The 24,740-nt window shown below is 42.3% G+C and overlaps 1 protein-coding gene across 5 annotated transcripts in view; it reads right to left on the bottom strand.

Moving 5' to 3' along the window:
* The window catches only part of ASTN2 (astrotactin 2), an 876,392-nt gene that overhangs the window by 180,030 nt on the left and 671,622 nt on the right, over positions 1–24,740 (bottom strand). For all 5 annotated transcript variants that reach the window (XM_047831063.1, XM_047831064.1, XM_047831066.1 and 2 more), the window contains one exon: positions 4,843–5,108. In XM_047831063.1, the coding sequence (XP_047687019.1) occupies positions 4,843–5,108 (266 nt within the window). The remainder of the gene's footprint in view (positions 1–4,842; positions 5,109–24,740) is intronic.

The raw sequence follows: 24,740 nt of genomic DNA, 5'->3' as shown, positions 1-24,740 counted from the left end.
TATATGTAAACCAAACTGTCCATCATAAATCATTTTTTTCCTGCTTTCTTTGTTCTAAATCACAGCGTGACATGTAATGAAGGGCTCTTTTCCAACTGAGGCACAAGGAGTCATCCTATCCTATGTATTTACGGAGACGGATGCAAGGAGACCCCAACCACCAAAGGAGCTGGTGTCCAGTGGTCCCCAGGGCTATTCAGAGCACATCCTAACCTTGGTCCAGAATGAGAGGCCAGAACTGCCTTACAGACCTCAGACAAGCCACACCCCCTCACTGATACTTCCTACCATGCCATAAAATGGGACTCAGAAGTTGCCTGAACACCCCCAAATAATTCAAGGGAGTCAGGGGTTCTTACATAGAAGACTGGTTCCATTCCACATCAGGAGGTCTGTAGGAGAAGGGAATCCTCTTATTCTTTGTGGCACTCCACCTATGACTTCCCTTACCAACAGAATATGGACTCTAGCCAAGTTTATAAAGTGTGAAAATGTTCCTGTATTCCCTCCATTCATGATCTGTCCTTTTGGGTTACCCAGTGATGTCTCCCATGCAAAATACAGATCTTACTCTAGAATGTCATGTCCCTAGCACTTTGGACATCTGCAAAGTTACAGAGTACTACTTAGAAGAGGAAGTATCAAAGGAAACTTGAAAAAAGGAGGGACGAAGTTGAGATGAACATCACTTTTATCATTATCATAGAGAATGTTTGTCCATTATATGCAATGTGCCAGGCACTATACATTCGTTATCTTGTTTGATGCCCATAAAGACCACATTTTACAGATGTGGAAATTGAAATTTGGAGAAGTCATTCAGCATCACACAGTGAACAGGAGATTGGGGCAGGATTCCAATCCAGCCTGAGTAGAGCAACAGAGCCTATGCTACCTGATTCCACTCCAACGAAGTTTCTTGCAGGAAACTCAGAAAGAAACTCATTCATCCTCTCTGCCTTTTCAGGTAGGGGAAGAAACACCCAGAAAGGGAAAAAGGACTTTTCCCAGCCTTGTTGTGCCTCAGTGTCAGAGCCCAGGCCAAGGTTCTTTTGTGTGTTATGCATGTGTCCTCCACCTCCAGCTGCAGAGAAAAGCAAAGAGATGGAGAAGCCAGGGGAGAAGGATCAATGGGGTCTGGGGAGGCAGAAAAACAGATGACTGCCACAAGGGGAGTGGCTGCCTCTCATCACACCAGCCTCATTCAATGACCATATTCCCCTCCCCCAGATCATTTCCAGACCTACAGTCGGCCTTTACCACCCACTCCTTCCTTAGCCTGGATCTCCTGGAAAAACCTAACTTACCACAGCCCCTAGACTGTTATGCAACTTTAAGAAGGCCTACCATTGGGGGTTGGGGAGAAGAAGCTTGGAGACTCGAGGAAGCCATCTCATCAACCAGCTCTGATGTTTCTGAGCAGGGATGACTAAGAGGAGGAGAGTGTGCGGCTGAGAACACATCACCCCTGCCTGTCTGCCTGCCCAAACTCTTCCCAGGCTCCCCACTACTGGAGGCCAGACTCCTCCCCACCACAGCCTCCCCAGGCCTGCCTGGCCCAGCCCTGCCACTTTCTCCTCGGTGCTGCCCATGGAGCTGCCCCCGAGTCTCAGCCCCTGCCACACACAGGTTCTCACTCAGTTTCTCAGGCAAATGGGCCAGTTCATTCTTCAGGCCTTTGCAGGAGTTGGGTCTTCAGTGTTGCATGTGCTCAGTCTCCTCGCCTTCCCCCAAACACAGTCCTCCACATTCACCTTATGCATCCAAGCCCTCTTAAATGTCACTTCCTCAGGGAAGCGTTCCCTAACTCCACAAGACCTCCTACCACACTCTTTCAACCCACTGGCCTGGACTTCCCTTGGTACTTTGCAGTCCATCTTTACTTGTATCATTGTTTCATTAATACCCGTCTCGTCCGTGTGAGGATAAAGACCAAGTCTACGCATTACACTCTACTTCTCAGGGCATGACACAGTACTTGGCATATAGTAAGTCCTCAAAAATGGTGAATGAATGAATGAATGAATGACTAGTGCTTCAAGGGTCCCAGATCTCCTATAAGGAGAACAGTGACATCTAGTGACTGCTTTCACACTCTTGGGCTTCTCTGATAACATCCCACCAGTTGGCCTCGAAAACATCTCGCTGGATTTCCGAAGAACTGCATATTTCGCTGATGCCAAGGGAAGCTGGCATAGAATCCAGACATGGGGGAATCTGATTCCTAAGCAAGGAGGAAAGGAACCACCAAGTCTCTGGCTATTGCATGTGCCAAGAACACATCACAAAAGTCCTGGGACTTCACTAAGATGGTGCCACATCACAGATGAGAAGAGTCTGGCCCAGAAAGGCAGTCACTGGGCCAAGTTTACAGAGCAGTAAATGGGGATTCTCACAGCCTCACCCACCAAGTACTGGAGAGCAGTTAACCATGATGCTTCACTCATCCACACTGACATAACACTGGTTGGACCATATTTGGTATTCGGCGGAAGCTACCACCCTCCTGAGAGGTCTCCCCCTTTGCACCCTTGCATTTTCACACTCATCTCTCACCCTGAAGCTGGAGGGGTGGAGATATATACATATTTGGCTTTTTTGTTATAGTTATTGTGGAGACCTTTCATGCACAGAATTAGATTATCCACAATGCTTACTTCATGATTCAAGCTCATTATTGCACCATGCATGGTTAGGCTTTATGTATTCATCCAGTTAGTGTTCGTTAATTAGCTAGTTTTAATGCTTTAATAAACTCCCACAAATCCACCACCCAAAATGCCAGCTAGGAACTTGATTCCTCCATCAAGTAATGAGGGCTCCCTCAAGCCATTGCCCCGCCTCCCTGACTCAAGACTACCATCATCCTGAGTCCTACGTTCACCATTTCCTTGGTTCCCTTTTAAAATAGTTTATAACACCTGTATTCATTCCAAAAATGTAGTGTATTTGGCGTGTGTGTATCTGTTTTAACTTAAAACAGGGGAGGGGTGCCTGGGTGGCTCAGTCGGTTGAGCATCCAACTTTGGCTCAGGTCATGATCTCACAGTTCATGGGTTTGAGGCCTGCATCGGGCTCTGTGCTGACAGCTCAGATACTGTGTCTCCCTGCTTCAGATTCTGTGTCTCCCTCTCTCTCTGCCCCTCCCCGCTCATGCTCTGTCTCTCTCACTCTCAAAAATGAATAAATGTTAAAAAAAAATTAATTATACCTTTGGGACTTCTATTCTTCATTTAATATTATGTTTGTTCATCTCATATCAAGTGTCAGTATAATCCATTTGTTTTGTCTGCTGTAGAGCATTCCACTGTATGCATATTCCATTATACACTTATTTAACTGCTCTCCCACTGAGGGGTCTTCTGCGTCATTTCCAGAGGGCTCCTTCTGCTGCACAAATCTAACCTATCTAATCCTTCCTGCATATCCTAAGCATCTCACTGCCCTCCAGACAGATCCAAATTCTATGAGCTAGTTTTCTATAACCTGTATGATCAGGCTCCTTCTGACCTCTCTAGCCTCATTGTGCTTTCCTTTTATCTCTTGATCTTAGTCACGGGGGATGTCTTCCAGTCTTCATATGGATCATGTTCTTTTCTGCATCTGGTCATCTACCTAATGCTTTCCCCACCTCCTTACTCTGATCCCCTCTCTGTCCTCTATGAAACCCTACCTGACCACGTACCACCCTCTAGCACTCTGTCCAATAGAATGCTATGGTGGGAACGCACAATCCATAGCATCCTATTGGTGCTGGTCAGGGATCTACCAGAGTATCTTCTTTGGAGGTGCAGGGCCAGCTATCTGGGAGTTGCTGCAGAGGGAAGCATGGGGACCAAGTAGAGATGCTTTAACCACTTTCCTCTTCCTAAGTGAAGGCGTGGCATCACTATTCCTGGTTTTTAGGAATTGGGGTTCCTGAAAGATTGCATTTAGAGAAACTGTTCATTAATACACTTTTGCAAACCAGTGAACCATTTATATGGTCTCTTCAAGTCCAGGCATACTGTAATGGAAAATGAGAGATGCAGAAAGAGGAAAAAGAGGAGATAGAACTTCGCGACTAAGTACATAGGCTCTGAAACAGACTAACTTTGAGCAAATCACTAAACATCTTCGAGGTTTCCTTACTTGTAAAGTGGGCATGACATTAGGATGAACCACATGGAATTACCATTTTTATAAATTAAAAAATGATCCACAGTTGGTAATTTCATATGAATCACACCAATATTTATATGTATTTCATAGATCTGGAGGGAAGATTAAATGAGATAATCCAAGTATAGCACTGAGGCAGAGACTGTCAGGTTTTCAACAAACCCATATATCTTCTTCTCCTCGGCAAACAGATAGAATAGATTTCCCTGTTTTTGTTTGCAGACAGGTGTGTCCAATGGCTGAGTTCTAGCCAAGGGAGTGGAACTGAAATGATATTTGTTACTTTCAGGCTTGGCCCATTTCAACTTCTCACGTATGATCCTCCATGTTATTTCTTCTTCCACAGCAACTGTGGAAGCATCAGGTTGATGGAGCACAAGACAGAACAAGGTGGGTCTCTGAACCATTTCTCAGAGTAAAGCCACTCATCATCAGAAACATTTATCTGGGACTCTGCACAAACAAGTGATAACTTCTATTGTCTTAAGCCATTGAGATTTGAGGATTTGTTGGTAATAGCAGCTATATATGTACTTAAACCATGGTAAGGAATCAATAAATGCAAGTCGTCACCATGGTGATGATGACAAGACAATCCCAGTGGACAAAGGGCCTACAAGGGCAGGAGGCAGGAAGATTGATATTTAAATGTGACACAGTGGCTGTGTCAGGGGAGCTCACCTCCTTGGTACCATTGTCTTGGATGAGGGTATACAGTGGTACCACATGGTTGATTTCCAGCAGCACTGGCGTGGGGCTCAGCTGCTCCTTGCCCGGCCGGCGGCAAAGGTGGCAGGTAGAGGGACATCGGCCTTTCTCCTCACAGCGGATCTCCACACCTGAGATGAGCTGGTCATCTGACAGCATTTGCGCCGTCAGCAGACCTGAGAGGTAAGTGATGAAGGGCATGGACTTGAGTTCCTTCTTGCTGCCCAGCTCTGTGGTCTCTGGAGAGGAAAGAGAAATTCAATATTGTTCAAAAGGTCAGACTCTTGAACCCATAGGGTCCAATGTGCTAAGGAGGAGGTATCCACTGGAAAGGAAAAAAAAAGATGGTAGAATGGTTTGCTCATGATGCCTTGGAAAGCACACCTGCTTTAGGACTCAAGGTGTCAGAATGGTATCTTGTTTTCTAATTCATGTTAAATAGCTCCTTACTTTCTCTGGGCCTCACTTTCTCCATATTGGAAGTTGGTTGCTTAGACAAGAGGATTCTCCAAGGGCCCTGTAAGATGTAAATATCCAAAGAAATTTTTCCCAACAGGAAATTCCTGTCTACTGTCAATTTACATAAATTTTACCTTTCTTTTGAGAACTTGCTCCAGTCCTGTATTTTCCATGAAGTTTCATGTAATGGCGGAAACATAAGCTGGAGTCCAATCAATTTCCATTTAAATCCCTACTCTGTTTGAAAATAGCAAGGGGTCTTGGGAAGGTCTCTTAATACCTAAGCGCCTTTGGAGATTAATTCTGTAAAATGGGGTTATAACGTTAACTGAAACAGTGATGACTGGTAAATGAGATAGAAGGAGGACCTGCCTGGAAAAGAAATGATTTCCCCTTTCTTTCTGTGCTCCTCTGGTCCCTTGTTCAAATTTCTTTTCCTATCTTCTTCATGCTCATGCTGAGATCTAATTACATATGCTCCATTCTGGGCTGTCTCTCTTGATCTGTGCAGTTAGCATTTCCCACCTCTGTACTTCTGCCCACTTTCTCTGCTGCCTCTCCAAACATTTACCACCCATGCATGCTCCATTTCAATATCCCCTTTTCGGGAAATCTTTTCTCCTTGCTCTAGCCCTTCTTCTCCAAAGAAGCATTTCTGTTGATAAGCCTTTTTCTTGTTAAGCTCATTTTCTCATCTCATTTTCTGCTGACCTCGCCCACCGTATTATCGGCTCTTGGAGACGGGACCATGTCTCCCACTCCTGCCTCCCGCACCCTGTCTGCTTCAGTGTCCAGCACAGCACTAGGGATATACTTAAGACTTCATCAAAGAGGAAAATTATGGAATCTGAATGGCTAGAATGACATCCATGATCTAGTCGGGAGGCTCCAAAATCCTTCAGAGGAATTCTTATGGATCCCAAGAAGCATCTCAACAGATGCTTGCAAAGGACAAAAGGGAAACTGGGCAGGTGGCACTCTAAACCCCACCTCTCAGCTTCCATTAGAGCAGTGCCACTTGTATCTCTCCTATAGACTGGCCTTCTACATAAGGCTTCATAAGAAGAGAGTGGTCTACAGCCATGCCAAAAAGCTTGAAAAAGCCAAGTAATTGGTACAACCCAGGGAGTTCCATTTACATCAGAGACTATGTGAATGGTGTTCTCAAACTTACGAGATGCATAATCTGAGTGGCAAAACAGGATAGCCCTGTAAGTAATAAGGGACAGGGCTTGGTCCAGACGGCAGTTTCTTCTAAGCCTGGTAAAGAGAAGGCAGGCTCCTGCCTCAGTGGAAACAGAGGCCCTGGGCACCAAGGCCTGAGAGAAAAAGTAGGGTTGTCTCCTGCTCTTGCTCTTGGCCTGCAGTGACATGCAGCGGCGATCTGGAAATGGGCTTGTGAACGAGAAATCAAAATAAATGCGGCCTTCATTCATTACTCTCTGGGCCCTCGGGCCTGGGATCTGGGCTCCACCTTTTGTGTCTGGCTGTCAGCAAATGCTTATGAGCATCAGATCAAAGACTCTGAGGGAGGAAGACAAGGCAAATTCCAGCTAACCAATCCTTCAGAGGGATTAAAGAAGGGTAGTTACTAAGATAAACAAAACAAAGCTGTGAAGAAGGCATCTCAGCAGCTGGGCAGACAGAGACAGTCTTAAGTACAGACAAGTCGAAAGAAGATGATGATGATGATGACTTCTGGAAGTGGAGGCCAGAAGGAATAGTTTTGGAGAAGGGTAACTTCAAACTTTGGAGAGAATAACCATTGAGGGGAGAAGGTCAGAGAGCAGTCAGAGCTGTGAGGACACTAGCGAGACAGTTAGCCCACACTCTGATCCAGAGGTCAGCAAACTATGGTCCATGGGTCAAATCCACACCTCAGCCTTTTTTTTTTTCTTTTTTGTAAATAAAGTTTTATTGGAACACAGGCACCCTCATTCATTTATATATTGTGTATGGCTACAATGGCACAATTGAGTAGGTGCAACCAGGACGCTATGCCCCACGAATTCTGAAATATTTACTATCTGATCCTTTACAGATTAAGTTTGGGAACCTCTGCTCCAGTCCTAGGTTATAGATGGGGAAACCGAGTCTCAGAAAGAGAATCTACCTTTGGTCACACAAGAATGTGGCAGTATAATGGTAACATTGGAACCGATTAGGCCATCAATACACTTACATTGTGAATCTCCAATGAGAAAAAAATAGTGAGGCACCTTTTCTCCATAAAACATCTTCCAAAAAACTATTGAAAAAACATACATTTGAAAATGGTAATCTGGTAGAACCCTCCCATTTTGAACAAGGGGAAACTGTGTCCCAAAGAAAGACTCTCCAAGGTCACACTCTGAGTTTGGGTTCCTTTCGGTACATGATTCCAGTCTCTTCTCTTAACTAGTTCATCACTTAAACTACTAATTTTATCTTGTATTTTAAACCATAGATGGCCCACCCCTCATAGCACCTTGCCACATGCACATAATTTAACTGGGAAGGAAATAAGGTGTTGGAAGTAAAAATTCCCTTGATCAAACATTCATAGCCACTGGGTTAAAGATATAACTATCCATTTAACAACAAAACAAGCTATAGATCTTTGCTGGTCTGTTTTTTTCCAATAAATCTCTTTCATCTTTTTTTTTTTTTTTCAACCTATCAATCCTACAGGTGGGGTTAAAAGCCCACGGTCTAGACTAACAGTTGCACTACAGTAGCAATATAGAATTCCTAGTTGAACACAGAAGCTGGTTTTGCAAAAGGAGGGTCCTTGAGTATCACCTGGTCCAACCCCGTTGCTCAACAAACGAAGAACTTGAGACCTAAACAGAGAAAGAGATTTACCTCTATATTCCATGCACATTTATTAACAATGATCCTTTTTGTAAAGATCGCTTCATGCCTAAGTTATGATCTGGATGAAAGTTACAACAGGGAAGACCATTAACCATTCCATTAATTATTCCTCTGTAGACATGGCAATTGTGAAATCTAATTATTTCTGATCCAACCTCACTCTGTGGCTAAAGTCATCTTTAGTTCAAGTGCCAGTTTTTCAGAAAGACCTTCCCTGAACTCCATCCCCATGCCACCAATCTACACAGGGTTTCCTATTAAAGATTCTTGTAGCATCCTGTTCTATCCATCACCTCTTAATGCGTCCAGACTATAAACTCCATGAGGACAAAGACCGTATTAGTTTTGCTGATTCCCATACCCACTTCACATAGAAGATGAAACACTTCAGGTTTTCAGTAATATTTTCAATAAATATTTGTTGAATATGTATTTATAGACCCTGATCACTGTACTATCTTATCAAAGCACTGATAAGTCGAAGAACGAAGATCTGTGCATGTCATGACTAACAGTTAATTGATGGCTTGTAATCAAGTGGCAACCTCTTCCCAAAGCAAAATTAGCTTTCTCAGTTGGAAGGTTTATGGATGAATAGCTGATCAATTTGCCAGTTGCTCTGACCTCCCCTGGGTTTTCACATAGGCCCTTGCCATTGAGGGGATGGGAGAGTTCACTTAAAACAGCCTGTCTCTAACAGGCAAGGATCAAGAGCATTTTTGAAGAGACTTATCCTCTGTTCACATTTCCCATCCCTCTGAACAATGCTTCCAAAATAGGATCATGTCTGGTTTCAAGCCCAATTCAGTTCCAATGACACTACAACCCATTCATTTGAGAACCTGCCAACTGAACTCTCTTTTTTCTCCTCCCAAATTCCTGCTGGGTCTAATTTTGTTGCCACCAAAAAAAAAAAAAAAAAAAAAGCAGCAGCCTCAGTTGAAGTGACAAGTCCTTGTTGGGAGGACAGCCAGGGCTTTCCGGCAGGAGGCGATGGCACTGCTTGCCCTCATCCAGAAAACAAAACAAAGGCAACAGACGAAGGGCTCCGGGGAGAGCCAAAGCCGTGCGAATGTTTGTTCAATATTCGGCCACAGCGCAGGGCGCTGCCTCCCAAGTCAGACAGGCTTGCTTTGGCAATAGGCTTGCACTTGAAGCATTTAAAGGCTCCACAGGGACCAGAGGGGCTCAAATTAGAAACGTTAAGGGTGGGGGGGAAGAGGGTGAGACTTTTATATCATAAAGAATGGCCTTTATTACAGCAACGGCCTCCCAGGAATTGCTGAAATGGGATCATTTCTTAGGCGGAGTTACTGTCTCCTGTTGGAGGAAAGCAATTGCTCTGAGGCCTGACTCAAGGACCCACACAAATATCCTGAACAAAGGGAAAGTAGCCAGCCGAAAGGCCATCGGCAAGGCCTGTGCTTGTGCGTTGTGCAATCCAAACTCCCCAGCGGAACAGTCAAGGTCACGCATTGTCAGTGTGCCCTTCGTAAGTCACGGCACCGACCTGACTGAATGAGTTCTTGGGAGGATCAACGACGGTGCCTGGCAAAGGTTAAGCTCTCAGTCTGTATTAGTCGTTGTTGTTGCTGCTGCTGCTGCTGCTGTGGTTGTTATAATTCTTACCGCTGCTGCTGCAGCTCACAGGATGTTACCATTGCAATTTCTACGGAGACACCAAGATAGAATAGAAATGAAATCCCAAAGCCGAGCCCCAATATGCAGGATTTACAAAGGAGATGGACCCTAGTTTCAGAACTCCAGGATCCTCCGCCAGAACAAGGAAATAAAACAAGGTCAGAGAATAGACGGGAAGGATTTAGGAGAGATTTGTTTTAGACAGGCTATTACCTGACGTTTAGAGTCTCCAGCACCCCAGGTGAGAGATATGTGGAGCACGGTACCTTTTCATCCCATTTTGTAAGAAGGATCTCAAGAGTGCCTCTTGGAGAACTTGGTAGGTGTTCCCTACAACTGGGGAGATAGTGGACTAGAGTCTTAACGCCACCTGCAAAAACTCTACTGACCTGTGGCAACACCACAGGCGGGCGGGGGGGGGGGGGGGGGCGGTGCGCGGGCTACACGGGGATGAGGCCCAAATCCCAGAGGCTGCCAAAGTGAAAATGTTCCAGTCTTTCCCTGTACCAGGTGTGAGTCACATAGGAGAAAGAGAGACCTAGAACGGTTGGTTCTAAGTCCTACCCGAGAGGAATTCTAACAGAGATTGAGGGGTTCACCCCAGTGAGAGTCCCTATGAGATAGGCCACTAGAGAAACACAGGTGGAGGGAGAACGGTAGCAGGCAGCCTGAGAGAAAATGCATCATCCCAGGTCTTGGGGAAAGCTCCCGAAGAAGCCCCAAGAGAAAGGGCTAGCTTTAAAAACCGTCAAGATCAGAGAACACAGAGCCATATACAAGGGTACCAGGGTAAGGATGACCTTCCTAATCCTTACCACTTCCTCCCTCTGCTTTGACCACGGAGGGAGAGGAAAGAGAAATGTGAGGTAGAAAAACAGAATGAAGGCCAATCTTGTCCCACCTCTTAATGCCCCCACCACTGGGGAGGGCAAGGAGATGTGATATGTCAGATTTAGAGATCTGATTAAAATTCTTAGACTGGACAGCCTAATTCCTGACTGGAAACTGTGTTAGCAGCTGAAAATGTCTATATCGCCGTCTAGCCCATAAAAGTGAGAACAGATTAGATGTGCCCTGCTAAAATCTTCATCTAGGAGCAGAGGAAGATTATCCCATTGAATACATTAAAAGGATCATGAGAAGCAAGTCACATGTATACTTTAGAACGTACCTATATTCATAAACTGTATTGCGAATTTTCTCCATTTATATTATCAACCGAACCATTTACATCATCTTCATTAGAGTGCTTATCACATTTTTAATTTTAGTTAATATGCTAGTTCAATTAATAACTGTGTCCCCAACTAAACTACAAGCTCCATAAAAGCAAGGACCACAGCCTGTCTTAGTGACTACTTGCATCCCAGCACAGAGTTCACTGTCTGACGTAGTATAGGTGGCTTACAGGTTAAGTATCTGCATAAATAAACGTGATCTGACCCTCTTTCCCTTTAATCGCTTCCATTCCTAGAACACTTGTGAGACTTTAAGCTCGCTATCTCAACTTACCACCATAGTTCCAAAGGCAGATGGTCTTAACCTTACTTTATTAAGGTACAAATAATAGCTCAGAGAGACAAAGTAATTTGCCCAAAGCCAATTAAAGTTAGTAACTAGCCTAGCCTTTTTTTTTTTTTTTTTTAGCAGGGGCGCCTCGGTGGCTCAGTGGTTAAGCGTCTGACTTCGACTCAGGTCATGATCTCATGGTTGGTGGGTTCAAGCTCCATGTCAGGCTCTGTGCTGACAGCTTAGAGCCTGGAGCCTGCTTCAGATTCTGTGTCTCCCTCTCTGCCCCTCCCCCACTAGTTCGCGCATGCACACACGCATTCTCTCTCTCAAATAAAAGTTAAAAAAAACAAACATTAAAAACTAAAGTTTACTCATTTATCTTGAGAGAGAGAGAGAGAGAGAGGGAGGGGAAGAGAGAGATCAAATCCCAAGCAAGCTCCACACCGACAGTGAAGATCCCAACATGAGGCTCAAACCCATGAACCGTGAGATCATGTCCTGAGCTAAAACCAAGAGTAGGCTGCTTAACCAACTGAACCACCCAGCGCCCCTAGCCTAACTTTTTATACTGGTTCTCCTACTCCTGCCATTGTCTATGTTGTAGACATAGACAAATCTTGTAGCACTAACTCTCACTCTTGCACAACGAGTCTCTGCTGAAAACACTTGGGCCTTCTCTGTTGCTGTTATGCCCAGACAACACCGCCAGGCTCCCTCACCTCTTTCCATGGACTAAAGCATCTCACGGGTAAAAGGTAGTTTAAAGGTCACCTGGTCAGAAATCCCATCTGATGTTCCATTCACCACCAAATCATCCTCTTCTTTTTGGAAGCTTTAAATGATGTAAAGCTCATTATCGTTTTAGGCTTCCAGTTCCATTATGGGACAGCTCTGTTAAATCTAGATGGCTTCCCACACAGGAACTGCATTCTTCATCCTAAGCATTAGACTCAGACCCAGAGGTATGCACTTTATGCTATTAGGACAACCTATCGAAGGTCCTCAAGCCTGTCCCCTCCTTGGGGGTCATGCTAAGATTAACCAACAAACTAGGTGGAGGAACTGTGGGGCATTCCCAAGTGGCTTCTGGTAAGGTATAAGTGTCTCAGTGAGTGTATGTGTATGTGAGTGTGTGCACACATGTGCATATTTAAGGAATGGAAGGGAAGGCAGGTCTACAAAACTGCCAAATCCTAGGAAAACTGGTCTCCTGATCTAACCTAATTCACAGCTTCTTCCCAAAATATACAACAATCAGCCCATTTGCAGAGGGCAGCTATAGCACACAGACTTGCTTGGGTGTGAATTCCACCTCTTCCATTTCCAGGTGGGGGACCCTGGACAAGTCACTTAACCTCTCTGAGGCTCCATGTTCTCGCCTGTAAAATGTTGATACTGTTAGTACCTAAATCTTGGAATATTCGGAGGATCAATGCGAAACAGAACCTGATGAGGAATTTACAAATTCTAGGGTGTCCGGAGCATCGTCAGAGTTATTTTTGTCCCAGCCCTTCGCCTTCACCTCAGCATTATTCAGTTCTTGTTCAAGTCTGGATCTGTAAAGCTTCCCTTGTAACCTGCAGCGCTTTAACCACACTGTCAGGAATTTCTCCCCAAACCACCCACTTTCTACCTAGTGGAACACGGCAGACAACGGTAGAATTGAACACTTAAGTCCAAAGCTACTGAGTTAGGTTCCCTGATTTAGGATCCTTCTGGGCAAGTCACTACCTCTCCAACCTTGGTGTTCCTCGCTTGTAAAATGGGAACACTAATTCCTGACTGAACTGCTCTGAGCATCAAATACGAGATGCAGCCCCAGCAGATTTACACCGATGATATCATATGGCTCTTCCTATCATACTACAAATTAGGAACAGTTGCCCCCTTTTATAGATAAGGAGACTGAGGCTCAGAGTGACACAGTATAACCTCACAAGAAGATACCTGTTTCAAGTGAAAGCAGTAACATCTCTGAGGAAGCAGTTAAATCTGAGGAAAATACTCTCTGCAAGGCAAGGAGGGCCAGCCCTATACACTGCCCAGTACCCAATATCCCAGTAGTGGCTAATGTCATTTAATGTTTGTTTGCAAATTAGAATCCTTCAATTTTTTTTTTTTTTCAAGTACTAAAATTCCTGTGTGGCTCTGCTGTCCTAAAGAAATTAATGAGCAGAGTGAAGAATCCCAGTACAGTTCAGTGGACCCCAAAGTGGGCCTTTCCACAGTCCAAGGTGTGCTCAGGCTTCCTCTACCCCTCCTGGAAGGGAACAGTCAGTATTGAAGCTTATCATTTACTCCTGCCTGTAGTGGGACAAGACGGGCCCTGGCCAGTAAAGGGAGGCTGGAGAAAAAGGTCATCTGTGATCTCCTGCTGCCCTCTAGTGCCTGCTTAAGATGATTGCTCTTGGGAAAAATGTGTTCTTCCATGCCAAAGAATGATTGCTGTGTACAAAGCAACTTGCTAGGAGCTGAGGGCAGCAGGTAAAACAGTAAAGCCTTGGCTAAAATACAAGGAAGCCTAGTGTAATGACCATAAGGCAAGCATTTTCTTAGAAGGCCTATTTGCCAGGTTTGCAGCCAGGCAACGGGGGACAAGGGAGCTGAGGGGTGAAATTATGAGCAACGATTTGTTTCAATCCCAGCAGTACCCAAATATAGAAATTGTACTGAGTGTATCCACTAAGGAGAAAAAGCCAGACAAGAGGGAAAGAAGACACATGGGAAAGATCATCAATGGAGCAGAATCCTATAGGAACCAGGCAGAGATAAACTCTCAGGGAGTACAGGAAAGGATGTGATCCGAATCTAAGACAAATGTAAGTTGGAATTTTATCATGAGGCCAGGGCCTCTGGGCACAGCTGTGCGAGTTGTGCACACATGTGACAGTAACAAGGCAAGGGGGTGAGTAGGATCTGAATCCAGACTCAGCCCCGCTAGCTGTGCCTGTGCCCACCGGATTGAATCCAAGTAGAAGAGCACTATTTCCTGATTTCTATAAAAGCTAAGTCATGGGCTGGCCGAGGCCTTGCATGGAACCATGAACATGCTGTCAGAGCCTCTGCTCTATTATGTTTAAAGTAAGGCTAGTCTCACCGACGGCACAAAGTTGTTAGAATCTGAGATAATGTATGCCCATGCCACCCAAGAAATTTCAGTTCTTATTGTTACTACTATTATTATAACAAACTAGTTTTATTTTTAAGAGATGGTGGGATAAGTCCTTCAGGAAAGGGAAAGGGTAGAAAGGAAATTCACATTTCCTGAGCTTCCATTATGTTTTGCCAAGCACAAGACATTATGAATCTCACTGGCTCCTCGTGACAGTGCTTTTGGACTAGGGAGTATTAACAATTGTCACAACCATATTTTACAAGTGAAAAAACAGAAGTTCTGAGAGGTGACAGACTGCAGCCAAAGGCTATTAGGCATTCAGGGCAACTCTAAAGCCCATTTTCTCGCCAATGGAGCACAGAAGCATCATTAAGAGGAGGCCTGTTCTCTCCTACCTGAGATCCCATTCTCCCTGTTTCTTAAAAACTCTGCTCAAAACTTACCCCCTTCAAGGAAGCATTCCAAGATTAGTTAATCCCCAATCCTTTCTCCTCCCAGTAGCTTCTTAGGCTAGGGATCAAGGATGAAATGCTCAGAAGGAATCATTCCTGGATAAGGCTTAGGGAATGGAGGTCTCTGGAATGCTAGTAACCTGCTTCAGACAGAGACTCCCAGATCATGCTGCTTGGAAATGACCTTGAAGCAGGAGAGCAGGCTGACAAGACATACCTGGTCACCCTGCAGCCAGCAGGAGGTTGCCAGATTTGAACATCAAGGAGGGCATGACCTTGAAGTGGGGTCATTTGGAAGCTCTGGTGTGAAGGGCTATCAGAAAACAAACTTCTACTCTCTGGCCACTCTCCCAGGAGGTTACAGGCTTGTGACTACACTTCTAACTCTTTCCCCTGAAATCTTAATACTCAGGTTAAAAGGTCATCTTTAAACATGCTGACAGGCAGTAGTTTTGGAGAACAGATTCAAGGTGAGTTACTTCTCCCATTAGCATCCCTCTTCCCTATAGTTGTGCTGCTAGGGATAAGGAGAGGGTCTAATGAGCCCACCCATCAAAAAATAAAATAAAAATAAAGGGCTAAGACCATTAAAGACTCCTTCTTATATTGCTGAGGGAAGCAGTAAAATTAACATTAATACTAGCTATGGGGCTCCTGGGTGGCTCAGTCTGTTGAGTGCCCAACTCTTGATTTCGGCTCAGGTCATGATCCCAGGATCATGGGTCAAGCCCCATGTTGGGGCTTAAAAAAATTAAAATTAAAAAAAAAAATAGGGGCACCTGGGTGCCTCAGTTGGTTAAGCATCTGACTTGGGCTCAGGTCATGATCTCGCAGTCTGTGAGTTCCAGCCTCGCGTCAGGCTCTGTGCTGAGAGCTCAGAGCCTGGAGTCTGTTTCTGATTCTGTGTCTCTCTCTCTCTCTGCCTCTCCCCTGTATCTCCGTCTCTCTCTCTGCCACTCCCCCACTCATGCTCTGTCTCTTAATGTCTCAAAAATAAAGATAAACATTAAAAACAATTTAAAAAAATTAAATAGTAGCTATGACTTTACAGGGACATATCACAGCTCAGATGTTCTGTCATTTACTATGTGTACATTGTCTCCTGTGGTCTGTAAAAATCCTAACAGTGAGAAGTAGGTTTTGTTATCGCTTTTTAAAAGGTGAAGAAATGGAGGCTCACAGAGAAGAAATCAATGGTTGGAGTGAACTGGATTTGCAGCCACTTTGACTGGTTTTACTTACTCTAAGCATCTTTCACTATTGTAAGCTGTGTCCAATCTACTAGACCACTGGAGATTCAAGGCTAGGCAGTTATAAATTCTGAAAATTGAATGTGTAATTTCTGTTACTTCTGCCCATTACATCATAGTGATTAACAATAAAAACCTTAACATAAGAATCTATGGACAATCAGTAGGTAATTGGTTGAAAAATTATGGTGTATCCAGACGGTGGAGTCTATTTACTTAAAAAGGGAATTAGGACAATCTTTATATGTGATATGAGTAATCACAAATATATTTTATTAAATGGAAAAAGCAAAGCACAGAACAGTGTTTATAGTGCTTTCTTTTGTACGAGAAAGGAACATAAATATATATATTATATAAATATTGGATTTATATAATATGTATATATGACCTATATACAGATTAGATAGATTTTTCAATAAGTAACACTTAAACAATCAACTCAAACTAAAAAAAAAAAAAAAAAAAAAGGTAAACCAAGGGGGAGCAAGGAAATAGGGCCAAGGGAACAAGGATAGAAGCCAAAGTTTTTTGAATATATCTTTTTTTTTAATAAGTTTTAGCTTTGGAATCATGTAAAATTATTATATAATTTTTTAAGTCAAAAAAGATAAAAACAATCTCTGCAAATTAAATGCAAATTGAAAAAACCTAGTTTTATATATATATATATATATTTATATATATATATATACACACACACACACATATATATATGTATATATATATATATATATATATATATATATACACCACAGAAACAATAATTATTTTAAGTGGCTTTTAAAATGCAGAAATTTTGATTTCATGCTTAATGAGAAATATTCCAAAGGAAAAAAAAAATCTGCAAATAGAGCTTAAACTAAGATTTATTGCTAGCTATAGTATGGGTATTGTTATTTTGAAACTATTACGGATATAATGTGGGCTATAGCAAATAAATAAGCCATTACATTACCATCATTAGGAATGAACATTATAAGCAGAAGAGGCAACTACTTCAGGTATAGAGTCAAAGAAGGTGAGAAAAATTCTGTACACTGAAATTTTCACTGGAAATCATATAAATTTATGATTTATTTTTATCTTTTACAAAATAAGCATTTCATAGTTGTCTCCACTGAAAAGACCTAGAAATGATGACAGCTAATAGCAATGAATATCCCTACTGCCTAGACTCTTGTTTTGAAATACCATTGCCCACTAAAAGAAACAAAAGATTCTTGGAAAAATTCCTTACTCCAGCTCTGGAAGAGGTATGATACAAGCTGTGCCTGGGACATCTTGCCATGCCAAAAAGCAGGATCTGCCAAAGGCTGATGTGGTCATTTCAAAAGGACATAGAAACCCATCTAGAGGGGCTCACACTGGCCTAACATTGATTGAATAAACTGAACATCAAAGAGAATAATGACTGAAATTGATTGAAATGGATCAAATAAATAAGTTTCCTGTAATTCATAGTGTACTTCAAACCAAAACCAAAGCCAAAGCCAAAACCAAAAAGCAAACAAAGCCTATTGATCACCATTGGGGATGGCTAGGACACTAGGTCATTATCTGAAAATTGATAAAGGAATCCAGTAATAATCAAGTTTTATTGCATGAACTGGATTTCAGGGTAACTACCCTTTTCTTTATGGCAATACTGCCAGTAACAAAAGGTTGGAAGAATGACAGAATTACAAAATTGCCACTTTATAAGCTCTAATAAGACAAGAGATCTGGACAGCTCTCATCAATTAATCCTAAAATCATTAGCAGAAAGGATGATGGGAAAATGTCTAATCAGTGTATAGGAATTATACCGCCTAACCTGCTGATCAATCATAATATCACTAAAAGTAGTAAACCAGACAAGTACCTTTGATATGATGCCAGAGGAAGCACACAGCATGGCCTGTATGCTGGCATTCCTTAGGTCCATGGATAAAATTTAAGAGTCTGTGAACTTGTTTAGGGGAAAAAAGACATCTTTATTTTAAGTATCCTATAAAGGCAATTTAGCATTTTCTTAAATTATGAATGAAGGCAACAAACAATAGTAGTGTACCACTTCCTATGATTTTGACAATCAAATTCATATATATTTCTATCACATTACAGTTTTTAAAAATACAGGTATTTCCAAATACTTACATTCAGTACTACTTAGAAATTATAAGTTATTAGACTCTCCACTACATCTTGTTATTAATAAAGAAGCACACATAACATTACACTACTGATTTTTTTATATTTTGATAACTATATCTGATATCATGTCTTTCTTACATAGTTTCTATGAATTTAATTTTATGAATTTACAAACATGATTCTGATATAAGTGGGTCAGCAGTCTTCATTCATTCTACACAGTGGGTCCAATGGGACCAAAAAAAAAAAAAAAGTGATGAATCGCTAGGAGAAAAGAACAAATTAACACAAAGAGGCAGCCATCAGCTAAATCTGCCAAGTAGACAATTCTAAAGAACACATGAGTCACTATCTTCGACAAATAATGGCATGGGCAAAATTTTAGGTGTGACTGTTATAGACTAAAGGAGACCAAGTACAACATGTAGACATTTTGATCCTTATCTAAACACACTCATAAAAAAATAAAACTTATTAAAAAAGTTTTTTGAAGCACTTAAAGAATTTTGAATATGAACTGCTAGATGTGATAATGATGCTGAGATATTATGTTAAAAAATAATGGTCTGTTAGAGATACATACTGAGATATTTAAAGGAGGAATGATAGGATATCTGGGATTTGCTTTAAAAGATTCTAGCAACAAAAAACAAATTGGGAGTGAGGGATAGCTGAAGCAAAATCAGCAAACTATTGACAACAATAATTGCAGGGTGATGGGCACACAGGGACCCACTATACCATTTTCCCTCTTTGTGTGTGTACTTTTTCTCCATAAAACACAGAGAAAAAAGGGCTGTCAGAGGATTACACAAAACCAGTAAAGGCAATTACTGTTGGGGAGTAGAACGGGGAGGAATTTTTCACATCTACAGCATGTATTGTTTTGATGCTTTCTTCTAAATGCATTTTCATTTGTATTATGTTTAAAAGTGAAAAAAAATAGCAACCAAATATTCCTACTTTTGTAAAAATAAATTAGAATAATGGTTAGCAATGACATGGGAAAAGTATATAGAGATGGGTGGGGGTAAGGGAAAGGAGATTGTCTCTGTCTGCTGCTGGCCAGTCTCACAGACTACCAATTGATGGAGTGGGCCAATGGTGGCCACCATAAAGAGAAAGGTGGATGAAATCCTGGAGCAACGATAACAGGGAATATGGAATGAGGTTGAGAGGTGGGACTTAGCAGGAATAAGACCCATGGGAAATTTTCCAGCAACCCTCACTTAGCATTGAGTTGAGTTGAGGTTGATGACACCAAACAGGCAATGTTCTCTGAGCAAGCCTCCAAATGCTACCAACATTTATCAAGGATCTACTCAGTCAGTGACTACTGCTGACCTTTGGCTATAGGCACTAGTTCAAACTATTAGAAAGTGGGTCTGGCCAATGCACATACATGTGTATGATATTAAAATAAAGCTTCAAAATTCTGAACCAACTATTTCCATATCAGTTCAAGAAAATTAAAAAAAAATCCTCCCTCACAAGGACATTTATGCAGCCTTATTTGTGATGATTAAATGTTTAACGATAGGCTTCTCAACTTGACGAAGTCTTACCTGGCCAGTTTGACAACCATGAGGACCAAATACACACACACACACACACACACACACACACACACACACATACATTTTTCAAACATTTTCCCATTTTAAGTAAAAATGAAAACTTACATTTATTAGAAAAACACTTGTTGGACACCCAATAAAGTCATAAGTATACATTAAAAGAGAACCTTGTAAATGAACCTTGTGAATTTATATGAACATAACCAATATAATGGTTATATTAAGGTGATGAATAGTTGACTCTTTGTATATGCTCTTTTATGCTATAAATTTAAATTGAATTCAAACGTCTATTGAGCACTTACCATGTACTGGGTGAAGGTCAGACTGAGAAATACACAGGTATTGAGTATGGCATATGTAGATGAGAGTCAGAGTTTCAGCAGAAAGTAGACTAATGACAGGCAGACAGACAGATGGTAAATACATAAATAGGATAAGAGATTGAGGGAGGGAGGAAAGGATGGAACATCTAAAATGGCCTGCAACAGGGGCGCCTGGGTGGCGCAGTTGGTTAAGCGTCCGACTTCAGCCAGGTCACGATCTTGCGGTCCGGGAGTTCGAGCCCCGCGTCGGGCTCTGGGCTGATGGCTCAGAGCCTAGAGCCTGTTTCCGATTCTGTGTCTCCCTCTCTCTCTGCCCCTCCCCCGTTCATGCTCTGTCTCTCCCTGTCCGAAAAGTATATAAACGTTGAAAAAAAAAATAAAATGGCCTGCAATGATCTCATGTCCTTGATATGCACTGCCTATTATAATCTCTTCCACTTGAGTAAATTGCTTTTAACCAACAGAATATGGCAGTTAGGGATGTTGCTTCTGTGATTAGGTTACGAAAGACTGTGACTCTTGTCTTTGTCAGACCCTCTCTTGATTTGATGAAACAGACTCTCATGGAGCAGCTCACATGTCAAGTACTATCAGAAATCTCCAGCCAAATGGCAGCAAAGAACGGAGGCCCTCAGTCCAACAACCCTTAAGGATTGAATCCTGCCATCAACTACATAAATGATCTTGGAAATGATCCTTCCTCAGTCAAACCCCAGCCCTAGCTGATAACTAGACTGTAGTCTTATGAGAGACTGTAAGGCAGGGATCTAGCTAAGCTGTGCTCAGATTCCTGACTCACAGACTGTGGAGTAAGAAGTGTGTTGTTTTAAGCCACAACACTTCAGGGTAATTTATTATTCAGTGATACATAAGTGATAGAGATAGACAGATATAACTTTATTCTATCATTTCATGGAAATTCTAGCAATTTTAAACCTCTAGAATCAAACAAGTTTGGTTAGGATAAAGTAGAGTTTTAACTCCTCCCATTTTCTCCTTTGTATTCTATAAACACAAACTCCTCTTCCTCCTCAGAATTCATTGGTAATAAGAGATGAAGGGGAAAATATTTTGTCAAAAATACTATAGATCACATTAATGATAATAATGGCTATAGTAGCCAACATTCACAGAGTACTTACTCTTTACAAGGCTGTGCTTTAAAAACCTGGGCTCTGTTAAGTCATCCAACATTCAAACATTCCTATAGGTCGATAACTAATAGTCCCATTTTGCAGAGGTGGAAAGTAAAGTACAGAGAGGCTAAACACCTTTTCTTTTTTTTTATTTGAGTGTGACAATGAGCTAGGTTGTTTTTTTTTTTTCATATAGCAATTTTTATTTATGTATATTTATACTTACTTCCAAGGATTTTTAATTTTTATTTTTTCATCATGATAAATGTACTCCTTAATCCCCATCACCGTTTCACCGATCCCCCCACCCACCTCCCAAACCTCCCAAACCATCAGTTTGTTCTCTGTAGTTAAGAGTCTGTTTCTTGGTTTGTTGCCCTCTCTCTCTCTCTCCTTTTATCTTCAATGTCATTTGTTTTGTTCAAAGTAAATTCTCCAAGATTCCACAGCTTGTCAGTTGCAGTAAGTTACCAAGCTTCACCCCAAATCACCTTTTCCTCAAAATAACTTTCCAGGTAGGGAGGACTGGGGTTCCAAACAGGTCTGACTCCAAAGCCCCTTTCTCTTTCTACTACACAAGGGTGGACTTAATAAAAAAACAAACAAAAACAAACAAAAAAAACCCACCTTGTTTATAAAAAGCGCAATAAATTACACATTACTACAAGAGAGGCAATATCCTAAAATGTAAATGTTTAACATCTAATATTTCTCATTTTGTCTCCCAAAATCCTATGGGTTCGCTACTGTTATTCTCATCATTAGGAAAATTAAAAAGATGTTAAACTAGAAATCTTAGCAAATGGAGAAAATAGTGCTTATCTCATTGGGTGATGCTATCGGTTGAACTGTGTCCCCCAGAAAGATAGGTTGATAGCCTATACGTCAGAATGAGATTTAATTTGGAAATAAGGTCATTGCCGACGTGATTAGTTAAGATAAGATCATACTGAAGTTTTAATTAGGTAAGATGGTGGTCACACTTAACCTGACTGCTGTTCTTACAAGAAGACAGCAACACACCCAATGAGATGAGGAGAATGGCACGTGAACATGGAGACATACACAGAGAAAATGACCACAACAAGATGGAGGCGGGCATTGGAGTTACGCTACCACAAGCCAAGGGATGCCTGTGGCCACCAGAAGCTGGAAGGGGAAACGAAGGATCCTCCCTCAGAGACTTCAGAGAAAGCGTGGTCCCACTAACACCTGGATGTCAGATTTCTAGCTTCCAGAACTGTGAAAGAATAAATTTCTCTTGTTTTAAGCCACCCAGTTTGTGATACTTTGTTATGACAGCCCTAGGAAACTGATACAGGTAGTTTAAAAGTTAAATGAAAAAAAGATTATGATGAAATGCTGAATAAAGAGTAAAGTACTCCACAAAGAGTATTTTAGAAACGTCTCTATGTATGAGGAATGCTAATATTGTGCCAGAGTATGCAAAGCCACGGAATTAAAATGAGTGCCTTTTCCCAGGGTATTTATTTTACTCTGAGATTTTTGAGGGAAGTGTGGTAATTAATTTCACTGGTAAGTAATTTAAACATAAAAAAAAAAAAAGCACAGCCAAACATTTTTTTTTTTTTTTAATGAGGAGACAAAGGATTTTTCATTGTTGTTGTTGTTGTTCTTTAAAGGCATGCTTGGATGATATCTCCAGACTGTCAGAGGAGTGCAATCAGCTCCTCTCACTGGGGAAACATCAGAATAAAAACATGATGAGTCCTGAATGGAGACTTTGGGTTGGGAACTGTGGTTTTCAGCAGAGTGATAACTCCCATCTGGTCTGAGAAGAGGGTATAGGTGAGGTCTTAAGGTTGGGAACAAACTATTTGACGGCAGCCCTCCCATCTCCCCAGCCTCTAACATGGGGGGCTGATAGAAGTACTCCCCAGTTCCCTATCCAGAAAGGTTTCTTGCCATTCTGGTGAAACAGGCCACTCCGACTCTCCAACATGGCAGAAACTCAGGACAGAGGGCAATTCCTGCTGTTCCCTGGCATTGCTGCCCAGAAGAGCTCATCGGAGTGTCTTTGTCTTGACAGGATCATGCTCTGTGGTCAGAATAATAGCCACGATTTGCCCCACAATCCTTGAATTCCTAAGCATTGTCATCTCTCCTTCTCTTTTGATTCTTATGAATAATCCTCAATAAAATAGAAAGCTAGCTCCCATCATAAAATGTGAGTAGTCTTTGTATGGTGGTTCAGAGCAGGTCCGTGGGCCTAACTGGCCTCGGTTTGTACCTCAGTCCTGTCACTTCCTAGGAGACTAAGGTAGGCAAGCAAGTTAGTCCTGCTGAGTCTCAGATGCCTCTCTGTAAGATGGACCTACTACTCTCTACTTGAGTCATTGCTGTGGCAAATTGTGATATGTGACCGTATCTGTGAAGTGTTTGGTATATTGCTGGTGTTCGAAATACGGTCCCCTTTTACTCAACTGACCCCCCTGAGTCATTCTGCAGCTTGAGTAAGTGTAGGTCAGACAGGAAATGCAGTTCACTTAAAATCACATTTCTGAGTCTCACTCACTTACTCAGCAACTCTTATGTGCTGGGCACTGTGCTAACAGATGCAAGAATTCCTCCTCGCTTGGCCCTGGAAGGTTCTGTTGCACCTGCTGGCTGGCTGCCAGTTTTGAGCAAAATCTGCCCCAGGGCCCTTCAGTCCCCAGCTGGGCTCCCTCTTCAGTCCACTCCTGACTCAACTTTTTCCTGGTCTGTCTGGTCAAAACCCTGGGTAGCTATGAACTGCAAATATATCCTTGAGGTCTAAATAGCCTCTGAACTCTATGCCAATCCAGGCATCCGGCCCCAGGTCTGTTCAAAGCATGCCGTAAGTATGCCAACCCAGTCTCCCTTTGCCCTCAATATTTGAAATGCTGGGCACTAGGGCTTCTGGAAGCAGCTGTCTAAAGGCTGTAAGAGCTAATTATAATTTTAAAAAATACTCTTAATTAAGTGCAAACGACTATGTATTCATAATTTTGGTTAATCCTCATAGCAAAACTTATCTCCATTTAGAAATAAAGAAATGGACCAAGAGGTTAAGCAAGATTATTAGGGTGGGTTCTCATCTAATCTTGGGTCCCAATCTCTGTTTTATCCTTGTGAACACGTGGCCTTACTGTGTAACCATCTGGGTGTCAGTTGCTTATCTAACAGGGTGGTTATGAGAATTAAGGGACTATGCATGGGAAGCGCTTAGCTGCAGCCAGACACCAAGTGCTCAAAGGTGGTAGCTGCGTTCTGTTTCCGTTGTATTATCATTGTGCAGGGTCACATACCTACGTGGTATTTCCAATTCAGGACCATGCAACCTCACCCCCTGTCCCTGCGCCTACACTGTACCACGTGGTCTGCTGCACCAGCAGGTACTGGACCTGGAACTGCCTCAGGGGCCACAGG

Source organism: Prionailurus viverrinus, chromosome D4, assembly GCF_022837055.1.
Source record: "Prionailurus viverrinus isolate Anna chromosome D4, UM_Priviv_1.0, whole genome shotgun sequence".
NCBI classification, from domain to species: Eukaryota; Metazoa; Chordata; class Mammalia; order Carnivora; family Felidae; genus Prionailurus; species Prionailurus viverrinus.
The sequence above is the reverse complement of the archived record's forward strand: the minus strand, read 5'-3'. Positions and strand labels throughout refer to the sequence as shown.